This window comes from Maylandia zebra, linkage group LG17 (genome assembly GCF_041146795.1).
Source record: "Maylandia zebra isolate NMK-2024a linkage group LG17, Mzebra_GT3a, whole genome shotgun sequence".
NCBI lineage: Eukaryota > Metazoa > Chordata > Actinopteri > Cichliformes > Cichlidae > Maylandia > Maylandia zebra.
Window position 1 is genome coordinate 38,176,028 of NC_135183.1, and position 13,737 is coordinate 38,189,764.

At 41.7% G+C, this 13,737-nt stretch overlaps 1 protein-coding gene across 1 annotated transcript in view; it reads right to left on the bottom strand.

The window, feature by feature from the left end:
* pde4ba (phosphodiesterase 4B, cAMP-specific a) overlaps positions 1–13,737 on the bottom strand; it is a 211,951-nt gene that overhangs the window by 138,971 nt on the left and 59,243 nt on the right. Inside the window, exon 3 of the mRNA XM_004553843.3 lies at positions 10,569–10,807. Within this exon, the coding sequence (XP_004553900.1) occupies positions 10,569–10,807 (239 nt within the window). The remainder of the gene's footprint in view (positions 1–10,568; positions 10,808–13,737) is intronic.

Here is a 13,737-nt window from a genome sequence, read left to right on the forward strand (position 1 = left end):
AGGCAGGGATTTCTGCCCTGGTGATCTCTAATCTCAAACATAACCTTCCACAACATTCCCCAGCAGGTAAGGTCTACCGCATATGTTACCAAAAACCACCTTCACAGCACAAGAAACCCAGGGTCAGTCCTGCTTCATAGTACAGGCCTCTGGGCACTGAATAAAAGTGGTATATCTCACAATGTATCTTAATAACCAATAACATCCAAAGTAGTTAGTCAGTCAACCAACTGATGTTGTAAAGTTGTTTTGCCATAGTTCTTAAAAACTGTTTTTAACCTTCTTCTCATCTTTGAAATTTTGCTGAACCTCAATCGCAGTGGCCAGCATGGATAAATGTATATAATTAGCTAGTCCTGAGTCCCAATGAGGTATGGATTCCAGATCCAAAGCTAATAAAGTCACAGATAAATTAGAGACTTCTGTGATTTCATGGTATGCTCGATCTGCAGCTGGACTTTTAGTAAATATTAAATTTCATCTATTTTTTAAAATACTTTTTGAAGCATTAGATTTAGCTTTAAAATGCTATATTTTGTTTATTATCAAAGTAAACTATATTTACTTTGATAGCCTCGCCTCTGTCAGCGCGCCCCAGGGCAGCTGTGGCTACAATGTAGCTTACCATCACCAGTGTGTGAATGTGTGCGTGAATGGGTGAATGACTGAATGTAGTGTAAAGCGCTTTGGGGTCCTTAGGGACGAGTAAAGCGCTATACAAATGCAGGCCATTTACCATTTAATTTCATCAATTTGCACAAACACGGGTAGGACTCAAAAAGGCATGCTATGTTTACAATATACTGCTAACATGCTAACTTAACATTGTTACGTTTAGTTGGCATTAAGTAATTAATACAAAAATTATTTAGGGTAACTTAAATCAGCTCTATAAATATAAATGCAATAAAATTGTGGTATTATTATTAGAATGAAAATGCAAAGTTTAAGTATCTAATAATCAGAAATTACCATAACAGAGCAATCCCATATGGTAAAAGATTTCCATTACTTATAGTTTAATTATAGAGATCAGATATGTTTTGCAGCTTCATACTGATTTTTTCATTCAAAATTAATGGTTCTTTTGATAGCAAAGGATGCTAATCCATAAATTAGCGGACAAGGCAGAAGGTTAGACTCATGAACTGATGCCCCATCAATTACTGTTTAAACTTCTATGCTTAGCTATCTTGCACATATAGAGTAACTGTTGACTGACAGTTACTCTTCACACCTGCCGGTTCCTCCTGAGAGATCCATGCCAATGGTGGAAAGAAAATAAAGAAAAATCAAAGAGACCTGCACACAAATCTTAAAAATGACTGCTGGCTCTTGCACATTAGCGCATTTCAAAACAGAAGAACTGGGAGCCAATGCCAGGAGAAAGATTGAAAGAGATTTAATTGAAGAGTAACTGGGCCATTGGATTCCATGTTAAACTGGATTTCACATCCTTGAGGGTTTAAATGAAAGCACTATGATCACAGCACAGGAGGACCTGAGACACAACAGCCCCTGCAGCAAGTTGTGAAGCTCTGACAGGCCATTTGTTGACCTTTACATTAGGATTATGTTTTAGGCACCTGTGCCACCCCTAAAAATAAAGCTCTTGGTTAATTACTAAATTAATTGTTTAAAAATAATTTCACAATAACTGACAATAATTTGAGTTATTTGTCAGTACTTTTAGCTATATGCATTTATATATGCTAACATGCTAATGTTTAGCTGGAATAAAGCTAACCATGTCATTTGATAATTAATTACCACAAAACTATATGTGAATATCTTACATTTAATAACCTTTACACATTTAGACCTACGGGCAATTTAGTGTTACCAATTAACATAACCGCACTAACTGCATGTCAGGACTGTGGGAGGAAGCTGGAGCACCCAGAGAGAGCCCACGCAAGCACGGGGAGAGCGTGCAAACTCTACACAGAAAGACCCCGCCCTGCGACAGACTGCCAACCTGTCCAGGGTGTACCCTGCCTAAGACAGCTGGGACAGGCTCCAGGATGGATGGATGGCATTACACTGTAAATTGAACTATTTGTCAAAAAGTAACTTGGCTGCCTTGAAAAACAGAACAACATGTTTGGTTGTAGAGCTTAAGATTTCCATCCAAGCTGTTCACAGTAGTATTTCAGTGCCGTTGCAGCGAGGTTTGTACAGGATAAAGCTGATTAGGCTAATTTCTCAGTGTTGTTATTAGTTAACTCGGCTTATCATTTTAGATTAAAATAACTCCCATACATAGATATGTGTCAACTGAACATTTTCAGTTTAATGAAGGTGCTATTTCTAGGCTTTCTAGATTCCAGGTTATTTTAAATTGAACTAGCTTGTTATTGTTTATAGCGTCAATTTGAAGTCAATAAATGCAGTAGTCGGGTTTTTTTGGTTGCACAGAACCAGACAGTAGAAAAACTAATCTGGGGATTACTAGACATTAAGTTTTATTCTCCAAGGCCATCAGTGTCTAATAAATACATAAATAATGTGATTATCTGCTGGTATACAGACAGAGCTATTAATAAAGAATTTACAATTTAAATTCTTTGTTTCATCTTTACATTTATGAGCAGTTCTTGTTTTTCATCATGAAAAAACTTAATCTCTCTCTTTTTTTAAATACTGATCAAGTAATTTATAGATGTGTCTTTGGCCTAAAGGATCCTGGGAAGAGTGTTTTTCACACATCTTACTAAGAGTGTGATAAAATGCATTAAAACAAAAGCAGCCCTAAGGCTCCGCTTTGCTTTACTTCTCTTTTCAAACTGTGCCGACTTCGGTGCTAGGATAGCTGGCATATTTGCTGCTGCAACAGTTTTTACAGATGGAGACGAGCTCTGATTGGGATCAGTGCTTTTCTAGGATGAAAATAAATGAATACATTCATGAATATGCTGTTATGTATCCGCCTGACATCCAGCACAGGCTCCAGCCCCAGCGTGACCTTGGTTTGATGCACAGTCAGGAAAATGGATGGATAGATACTGACATGTTTCTGTTCATATATTTTTAACTTGCTAAATTAGTATTGGCTTAATTTTTTCCAAGTATACTTTCCCCTCAAACCCCTATCTGTCACTCTGCATAATTCACAGCGTATAAGAAAGACGCCTCTTCTCGTCCCATGCACCTTTACTCACTTGGTTTCCCACAATGAGACCCTGAGCTAGACAATATTAGAAGTGTGCTGCCAGGGAAGGAGGTCTTACACGAGCGTAGGGGTCAGATAATTGTAGTACAGGTTGCAAGGGATGTATTTAGGTCTTGAGAAAGCTCTTGATGTCGTTCCTCAGGCTACATAAAACCCTCTTTTCTTTATTCCCCCTGTCACACGCCATCTCTCTCACATTAGTGAAAACAATCCTGCATTGTGGCCTAGATTTACAGAGCTGTAGCGCTACACAAAGGTTTACGGTACGAGAGATTCAAACACAAAAAAGCAGATAAATGTCATGTGTGAAAAAGCATGAAAGGTAATTTGAAGTTACAGCAGTGGACGGTTGAAATGAAAAAAGGAAGTCAGAAATAAACATAAAAAGAAGGACGAAAACAACAATATGAGCCTAAAATAATCTTGAAAGAAGGCTGAACAAACAGTATTATTATTTGAAGGTGACATTGTTGCACATTCCTAGATAAGAGTGAAAAATAATATCCATGACAGATTTCTCTCTGGGATGTTTGAGTATAAGCAGACAGATTAAAAAAAGGAAAAACTCCATGTCTCTGTCACTTCACAGCTTAACAGACTAGAATATTCTCAGGTTTAATTCTCAGCCAGACTCGGACATGAGAGGATTGCCATGTAACAAAAACCTGTCAGAGTATCTGAGGTAACTACACAAGCGTTTTTATTCCCTCTGGCAGTGAACAAAAAACCTGATGAAACTGTGTGTGCACGACTTGTACATGTTTACAAATAAGTATGTATAACATTTAACCAGCTACAAAAAAAGGATGATTAATCATCAGAAGCATGTTGAATGTTCCACGCGCTCTTCCTGGAGGTAACTGAATTGCTGGAACTACAGCCACAGTGCATAATCTGCCTGCCTTCATCTGTTGCTTGCTAAAATGAAAAGTGCAAGATCCAATTTCTGCCTCCTGGCCGTGATGATCACCAGCACCCACACAAAAGCCGTCTGGGACACCAGCGTAGAGGGCAGTGCTCAAAACACATCACACAAAGAAAGTACACCGAGTGCAGACAAGTCATAATCTGGCCAGTGACGCTGTGACACGATGGGGAAAAAATAGAAATAAAAAATAAATATAGCTCCAAATCAAGTTTAAACAGACTTTCAACATGGAAAATTTCACTCATTCTGGGAAAACCTCTGTCATCATACATCACAAATACCACTGACTTAACTTTAAACAGCTAAATGCACTATGCAGAATCAAAGTATTCTATTAAGAGAAGATGTATAAGCATCCATCACTGATAGAAGTTATAGCCATGCAAGTACAGTAAAAATTCAAAGCATAAAAAAATGTGTAGCATGGTAAAACGTCTTATTGCACTCTAACTGGTAAAGAAAGAAATGCATTGCACGGTCTTTTCAAACAGAACTACGCAGACCTGCAGGCTCTGTCGATCCATTGTGAACTTTCTTTTGGCCAATCATTACCTCAGTCATCAGACCACGAGCAACACAAGGCAAAATATTTGACCAGAAAACCCATATTTTAAACATATGTGGTCACTGTGAAAGCTTCAGGAGAATTTGTCCCATCATGAAAATTGCACACTAGTTTGGTGCTTTATCATATTTCATCTCTGGTGCAGACACCCCTCACCTTCATGCAAATTAGTCAGCATACAATATGTAATGAACACAAAACAGCTAATCACCTTTCTTATGCTCAACTTCACATGTCACAACTCTGGCATCCTTAAATTGCCCCCAGTCATCACCTTTTCAGCTGGGATGCACTAAGTATCACAGCTACAGTTACACTGAAGGGGAACTAACGTGCTTTCCCTCGTGCGCTGTCACATGTTTAATGTTACAGTGGTGGAGGCTCGCATTAACTACTTACTTCTTTTAGTCAAAGGAAGGAGAAATCATTATCACTCAATCACTCCCATCTGCTGATCAAACCTTATTATTCAGGGGTGAAGCCAATCAGAAGGGCATCAGCTTAAAGTAAGGGTGGCCTAAAGGGAGAGCAGCTGGCAGTGGATGAATATGAGGGGCTATACGAGACAAATGGGGATTATTTCGAGGTATAAATCATACAAAGCTCCTTTGCTAAGATCCAAGAATGAAAATGAGGTGCAAATGAGCGTAATAGGCTCTCTTTAAGGTCTGATGCTGCACACATATTCATGCATAAGACACAAATTTACTGTAGCTCCCATCTTCACAAGCAGAGGTTCTTATGCGCAGTTGCACAAACACACACAATTTCAACAATCAATGCACGAGGCACTCGAAGCTTGAAAATAATTGTGCACATCAGCAGGAAAATAATTAAAATCCCAAAATAACTTCTTGCTCCCTCCTCCTCCTCGTAATCACCGAGAAAGGCACTTAAATAAGTACGAGTGGAACGAGACAGGATCAAGAGGAGGGATGGGGCAAATTGTTGTTGACTTGGATTTAAAATTGCACTGCAGACAGATATACATAGAAACATGTAAACACATACAATACACAGTCGCGCACACATCCACCAGCTCATGGCTTCACAGGGGGAGAGAGTAATCTGACTTGAGGAAGGTTGTGCTGACCGCAACATTTAGGGAGCATAGCGTAATAGCTTTTAGAAGAGAAGAGAGCCGGGAGGGAGGAGTACACGAGGGAAACACGTCTGCCTCTGACACCAAGGTTACTGACAGCTGACACACGCCTCACCTGCTGCAAAGCCTGTGGCTGCAGGAGTGGACTGTGCTGCCATCAGTAAAGTCGCTGTTAACAGAAACAAAAATAAATGCAGTAAATATCTACAGGATGTTCAGAGCCGTCAAATTCAAAAGAAAAACAGCAACAAACGTCATATTTTGAATTCTCTGCTGGAGTCATTTATTACAATCGTTCCAAACAATATAACATCAGGTGTTTCGATGAACATCAGATCACAAATGTCCAAAATGGTGTAAACTGGGTTACAAACATTTAACCATCCAGTGCACCGAATATCTGCATTTACACGATGTTTGCTCTTTAATCTGCATGTGTGCATCCAGCTAGAATCAACACACTGCACTCTGCTGGTTACAAGAGAAGGTACAACACTTTTAAACACGCAGTCATGTTAATCCACAAACGAGGACGTTGTACATCAGCATCCACATGCAGGGCTTTGTTTGATGTTTCAGAGAAAAGCGGCCTGGACTGTTGGTTTAATACATCGGTGTCGAACTCCAGTCCTAAAACGTTTCCATGTGTCCCTGCTGCGACACACCTGAATAGCATAACTAAGTCATTAGCAAGGCTCTGTAGAACTTGACTGCATGCTGAGGCGGCAATTCATAAATGAATGAACATTTTTTCAAAAACTTACATTCATTTAAATGTACTTGAGTACGGTTAGGGGGTTGCCACCTCAGCATGCACTCAATTCTTGCTAAAGACCAATTAACTTTCTTCAGGTGTGTTGCAGCAGGGACACATTTAAAAGTTTACAGCGGCCCTCGAGGACTGGAGTTCGACAGGTTTAACAGCTGAATAGTTTGCCTTGGATACTTTGTTACATCTCTCCTGATCATTTGTATTGTCTATATTTTTTCAGCATTTAACATATCAATAAAATTAGACTTGCAGAGTTCCCAACAGACAGTTTTAATAGCAGAAACATTACTTCATTTGTATAATACAAATATTACATTTTTCAACTGTTTACAGTACTGTATGAAAGTCCCAAGCCTGCACCAGTCTGCACCGAACAGACCCATCTTAAAGTGTATTTTTAGGAATTACTGGCAGCTTGCCCCAAAATCAATGATCCCAAGAACAGTGCCAATGCAGTAAAAGTATTCCATAATAGGAAAACACATACGGGAACACTATCAGCCGTGGATTGGCCTCACCAGAGCCCGGACCTTTTTTTATGCTTTTTATTTATATCTGTGTTTGCAGATTTTTTTAAAAACTGCTGCACTTACTGTATTCCCCACTTGTCTAGCAAAATTAGAATAGACATGAGGCGTGGCTGAAACTTTATCTGCGTGTAAAACTGGAGAAAGTTACAATCTGTTGTTGTAAACACAGGCACATGTGCTCTCTGAGAGAAACAAATCATTGTAGCCACATCGAGCCCTCCGTCACCTACAACTGTGTCGACTCACTATGGAGCAGCACACATACGCATCCATACACCACACATACAGTGGGGCAAAAAAGTATTTAGTCAGCCACCGATTGTGCAAGTTCCCCCACTTAAAATGATGACAGAGGTCAGTAATTTGCACCAGAGGTACACTTCAACTGTGAGAGACAGAATGTGAAAGAAAAAAAATCCATGAATCCACATGGTAGGATTTGTAAAGAATTTATTCGTAAATCAGGGTGGAAAATAAGTATTTGGTCACCTCAAACAAGGAAAATCTCTGGCTCTCACAGACCTGTAACGTCTTCTGTAAGAAGCTTTTCTGTCCCCCACTCGTTACCTGTATGAATGGCACCTGTTTGAACTCATCATCTGTATAAAAGACACCTGTCCACAGCCTCAAACAGTCAGACTCCAAACTCCGCCATGGCCAAGACCAAAGAGCTTTCGAAGGACACCAGGAAAAGTATTGTAGACCTGCACCAGACTGGGAAGAGTGAATCTACAATAGGCAAGCAGCTTGGTGTGAAAAAATCAACTGTGGGAGCAATCATCAGAAAATGGAAGACATACAAGACCACTGATAATCTCCCTCGATCTGGGGCTCCACGCAAGATCTCATCCCGTGGGGTCAAAATGATGATGAGAACGGTGAGCAAAGATCCCAGAACCACACGGGGGGACCTGGTGAATGACCTGCAGAGAGCTGGGACCAAAGTAACAAAGGTCACCATCAGTAACACACTACAACGGCAGGGAATCAAATCCCGCAGTGCCAGACGTGTTCCGCTGCTGAAGCCAGTGCATGTCCAGGCCCGTCTGAAGTTTGCCAGAGAGCACATGGATGATACAGCAGAGGATTGGGAGAATGTCATGTGGTCAGATGAAACCAAAGTAGAACTTTTTGGTATAAACTCAACTCGTCGTGTTTGGAGGAAGAAGAATACTGAGTTGCATCCCAAGAACACCATACCTACTGTGAAGCATGGGGGTGGAAACATCATGCTATGGGGCTGTTTTTCTGCCAAGGGGACAGGACGACTGATCCGTGTTAAGGACAGAATGAATGGGGCCATGTATCGTGAGATTTTGAGCCAAAACCTCCTTCCATCAGTGAGAACTTTGAAGATGAAACGAGGCTGGGTCTTCCAACATGACAATGATCCAAAACACACCGCCCGGGCAACAAAGGAGTGGCTCCGTAAGAAGCATTTGAAAGTCCTGGAGTGGCCTAGCCAGTCTCCAGACCTCAACCCCATAGAAAATCTGTGGCGGGAGTTGAAAGTCCGTGTTGCTCGGCGACAGCCCCAAAACATCACTGCTCTCGAGAAGATCTGCATGGAGGAATGGGCCAAAATACCAGCTACTGTGTGTGCAAACCTGGTAAAGACCTATAATAAACGTTTGACCTCTGTTATTGCCAACAAAGGTTATGTTACAAAGTATTGAGTTGTATTTTTGTTATTGACCAAATACTTATTTTCCACCCTGATTTACCAATAAATTCTTTACAAATCCTACCATGTGGATTCATGGATTTTTTTTTCACATTCTGTCTCTCACAGTTGAAGTGTACCTCTGGTGCAAATTACTGACCTCTGTCATCATTTTAGGTGGGGGAACTTGCACAATCGGTGGCTGACTAAATACTTTTTTGCCCCACTGTAAACACATACACTTAAATTCAGTGCCAATCATTGCTAATTAGCAGCCGCCTTTCAACATCCATTTATCTGAAGAGAAGTAAGCACTAGGCAACTCATACTCAAGTGTGCCTTAACTGGATTTATCTCTCCTAACATCAAACTCACTGAGAGTACTCAAGTAACGAGCCAGTAAGGGCTGATTGGCCAGCTTAACAAAAGTGTATCTGAATTTAACACAACAGGCTTCCAACCAAAACCCAGCCACACGCCGTTTGTGTACGTGTCATCTGAAACTGCACATTGTGCCTCCTGCTGTGAACGAGTGCCCGGTGTGCACCAGAATGCACTTTCTCTGTGGGCCGAGTGCATGAATAATGTAAAGAGGCAGCATCATCTTCATCAGCGTTAATGGGACATGAAAAATCACACACTGATACAGAGAGGTTTCTACTCTCTACAGCTGAGGATTCATTTTGCTGATGCTTGTCTGCAAAGATTAGTTATTCAACCCACATTTATATAACACTTAAGCAGAGCTTGACTAGCTTTAAAAATATGTGTATTATAAAATATAAAATATGTCATTAACCTCGAACTTCAGTTCCATGCATGTATTTATTATCAGCTCATTTTAATCAAAGGAACTGAATCATCAACTAGAAGGCAGATATGTATGTAGAGGTTATGTAGAAGTAATCCTATTACTTACACAGAAGTACTGATTCCACACTGTAAAGCACATTTTTACCTGTAAGAGCAACTAAATGTAGCTTAAAGTGATGTTAAAGTACTAAATGTATAACAGTGTAACAATAAGTAACAACTGATTGTAATTACTTTGTATCAGACATAAATAAATGATAGTTTTAATCCGCCTGTCTATTTTCTTAACCACTACTTTCATTCACAGGGGGCTGGAGACCATCTCAGCTCTCATTAGGTGTGAGGTGGCGTGCACCACGGACAGGTCGCCAGTCTATCGCAGAGGATGCTCACGGAGAGACACACAGCCCTTCGTGCTCACACTCGCACCTGATTTACAGCCATATTGCATGCATGACTGTAGCACCGTGGGAGGAATGCTGCAGTCCCACACTGACAGAGCACGCCAACTCCACAAAGAAGGTGGAGTCAAACCCAGAATTACGTGATTAAGGACAGCACGAACCATCTGTTACTCGATGATTGAAATAATGAATCGAGCTGTTGATCCTTTTCTCAATATGACAAACTGTAAGCATGAATTACTGTCTTATCTGTGTTGAAGGAAACCAAACAGTTGTTGGATTTTAATATGTTATAGTTTAGTCTTTATTATGGAACTAGATCACTGCCTTTCTGTGACACGAGTCAGTGTGGAGGCATTACAGACTCACTCACTGTGTAAATGTGGAGTTCTGTCACACTTAGACCAATGTAACCTGAAGAGCAACAAGAGCTCGCGTGTTCATGCCAGATGCCCCAGAAACATGTTCATTAACCCTTCCCTAATGCACAAAACCCAAAGTCACCCATAGCATATGTTGCAAGAGCTACTCCACTAACATATAAGACAAAATGTTCTCATAGTATTCTTCCTGTGAGATTAACATTAACTGTACACCACCTTTGTTTCAGCCCACTCACCATTCAGGATCCACCGGTGTGATGTCTATCCTGGGAGGAGCTCCAAATGGCAGGGATGTCGGCCTCGTCATGATCTCTCCGTCAGGCGTCCGTGACCTCTCCCCCTGACGCCACGACAGCGGGGGTAGCTGCAGGTTGCCCGAGAAACGCCGTCGTCCTCGCCGCAGGTCGACTCCCAGAGTGCAGGAAGGGGAAGTGAAAGACTCACTGAGGCAGCAGTCCGGAGGCTCTTTGCTGTCCTGAGAAGAGAAAGAAAGAACAACAATTAAAAATACAGATTAAAAAAATTAAAGCAAGATAAAACATTTTCTCTACTAAAAAGATAAACAGAGCAAAAAGAAATTAAACTTTATCACCAACTCACAAACCTGTTCTCGCCAGTTCATCACATGTTTGCCCACTAAGTGGCGCCATAGCCTTGTTTTTGACTAAAACTCAAATCTATTACCATACAGTGGATCAGTGACCTGATACAGCGTCTGCATTCTAAGAAAGAAATAAGTATCACAAACAAAAAAACTCGACTGTTTAAAAAGAGTGACAAACGTGTTAGTTTCCATATTTCTAATACTCACGTTCATTTAAAACAAGATCAACGCAGCTGTTTATTCTGTGAACATTTACAGTTTCACTCATTCTTCCTCTGAAGCTTCAGCTCATCCACTTTATTTACAGACATAATTTGTCTTATTACTGTAGCGTATGCCGTCTGTAGTGAACTGATTGCACGGTATGTAAACCATGTTTATGTCTCAGCTGCACTGCCTAATAGTAGCTCTGAAAGCCATGATAGAGCCTGACGAGTGTTAATGAGCAAACGAGAGAGAAAAACTGAGCATGTGCTTAGATTTTCTAGCATGCACATCAACTATGCAAACTCACAGGCTTCTTCATTAGGTACACTTGTTCAACTGCTCGTTAACGCAAATCTAATCAGCCAATCACCTGGCAGCAACTCAGTACATTCGGCTATGTAGATATGGTCGAGCTGCTCAAGTTCAAAGTGAGCATCAGAATGAGGAAGAAAGAGAACTTAAATGACTGAATGCAGCGAGGCTGTTGGTGTCAGACGGGCTGACGTCGTTCATAAACTCGTGATCTACCTGGATTTTTCCACACGATCATCTCTAAGATTTGAATATTCTTTATTGTCATTGTCACAGGTACAATGAAATTGAAAGATGTCTCTGGTCAGTGCAACATCACAAAAGATAAATACTTAAAAACTATAATTAAATACTTAAAAACTATAATGATAGGATATAAAAGATAGAAATACATATAAAATACAGTATTCTCATACCGTAGATACACCCAAGCAATCCAGGCCTAAGGCCCCATACAGACACTCAACATACGACCTAGTTGATATATCACTCAAACAATCAATCACTCAATCAATTTGTTAGCGCATCCAACAAAACATGTCTGAAAGCATTCCAACATCAAGGGCACAAATGACAACAGGGGCAATGAAAGTCATCTACTTTTAGTAGCATTGAGACATGATATTGCAATTGGGTAGAAACTGTGTTTGAGTCTGTTAGTCCTTGTGTATGTTGTTCTATACCGTTTACCTGAAGGCAGCAGTTCGAACATGGAGTGTCCAGGGTGTGAGGTGTCCTTTATGATGTTATGGGCTCTTTTGAGGCAGCGGGAACTGTGTAGGTCTTTCAGTTTGAGGAGAGGGCAGCCGATTGTCCTTTGGGCAGCGTTGATTACTCCCTGGAGTGCTTTCCTCTGAGCCACTGTGCAGCTAGCGTACCATATGCCTATGCAGTACGTTAGTATGCTTTCGATGGAGGCTCTGTAGAAAGACACCAGCAGTCTCTGTGTGATGTTGTTCTTCCTAAGCACTCTCAGAAAGTACAGTCTCTGTTGTGTCTTTTTCAGTAGCTCAGAGGTATTCACACTCCAGGATAGGTTTCCCTCTATGCTGACTCCCAAGAAGCGGAAGTCTGCCACCCTCTCCACACAGTCGTCGCTGATGATTAGTGGTTGGATTTCTGTCTTGTGTCTTCTGTAGTCAATTATGAGTTCTTTGGTCTTTTTCGTGTTTAGGAGAAGGTTGTTATCCTTGCACCATGAAGACAGCCGCTCCACCTCATCTCTGTAGGCAGACTCATCTCCCCCAGATATGAGCCCCACCACAGTAGTGTCATCTGCGAACTTTACAATGGCGTTGCTCTGGTGGGCGGGGGTGCAGTCGTGTGTATAAAGCGAGTAGAGCAGTGGACTAAGCACGCAGCCCTGTGGCGACCCAGTGCTTAGATTTAGGGCTGGAGATGTGTAACATCCCACTCTCACTCTCTGTCTGCGGTCGGTGAGGAAGCTATTGATCCACTTACAGGTGCTGTGAGGAAGCCCTAGGTCTTTTAGCTTGGCGTCCAGTTTGTATGGAAGAATGGTGTTAAATGCCGAGCTATAATCCACAAAGAGCATACGCACATAGCTTCCTTGCCTCTCCAGATGTGTTAATGCTACATTGAGTGCTGTTGCTATGGCGTCCTCTGTCGATCGGTTTGCTCTGTAGGCAAACTGGTGTGGGTCAAGGCTGCTGGGTAGGGCTGCTGTAATGTGGTAACGCACAAGTTTCTCAAAGCACTTCATCACCACCGGGGTTAGTGCCACTGGTCTATAGTCATTTAGGCTAGAGATATGAGATTTCTTGGGCAAGGGTATTATGGTGGAGGTCTTGAGGCAGGGTGGGACGTTTGACTGTTCAAGGGATTGGTTAAAAATCCTGGTAAAAATATAGGCAAGCTGGTCTGCGCAGTCTCTCAGCACACGTCCTGGTACGCCATCTGGGCCGGCTGCCTTCCTCGGGTTAACAGCCCGCAGGGTGCGCCTCACTTCATGCTCCTCCAGAGTGATGATGGTACTGCTGCTGTGGGCTGTATGGTGTAGCTGTTCCTCTGAGGCATAGGGTGCAGTGACCTCAAAGCGTGTGAAGAAGATGTTCAGCTCCTCCGCCAATGCTGGGTCACCTTCAGCCATACCTGATTTGGACTTGTAGTTTGTCAGCTGCTGGACACCCTGCCACACCAGCCGGCTGTTCTTACTCTCCAGGTGGTTCTCAATCTTCTTCCTATAGTCCGCCTTGGCCTTCTTAATGCCTTTTTTCAGGTTGGCTCTAGCCCTGCTGTAGCTCTCCCTGCTTCCGGACCTG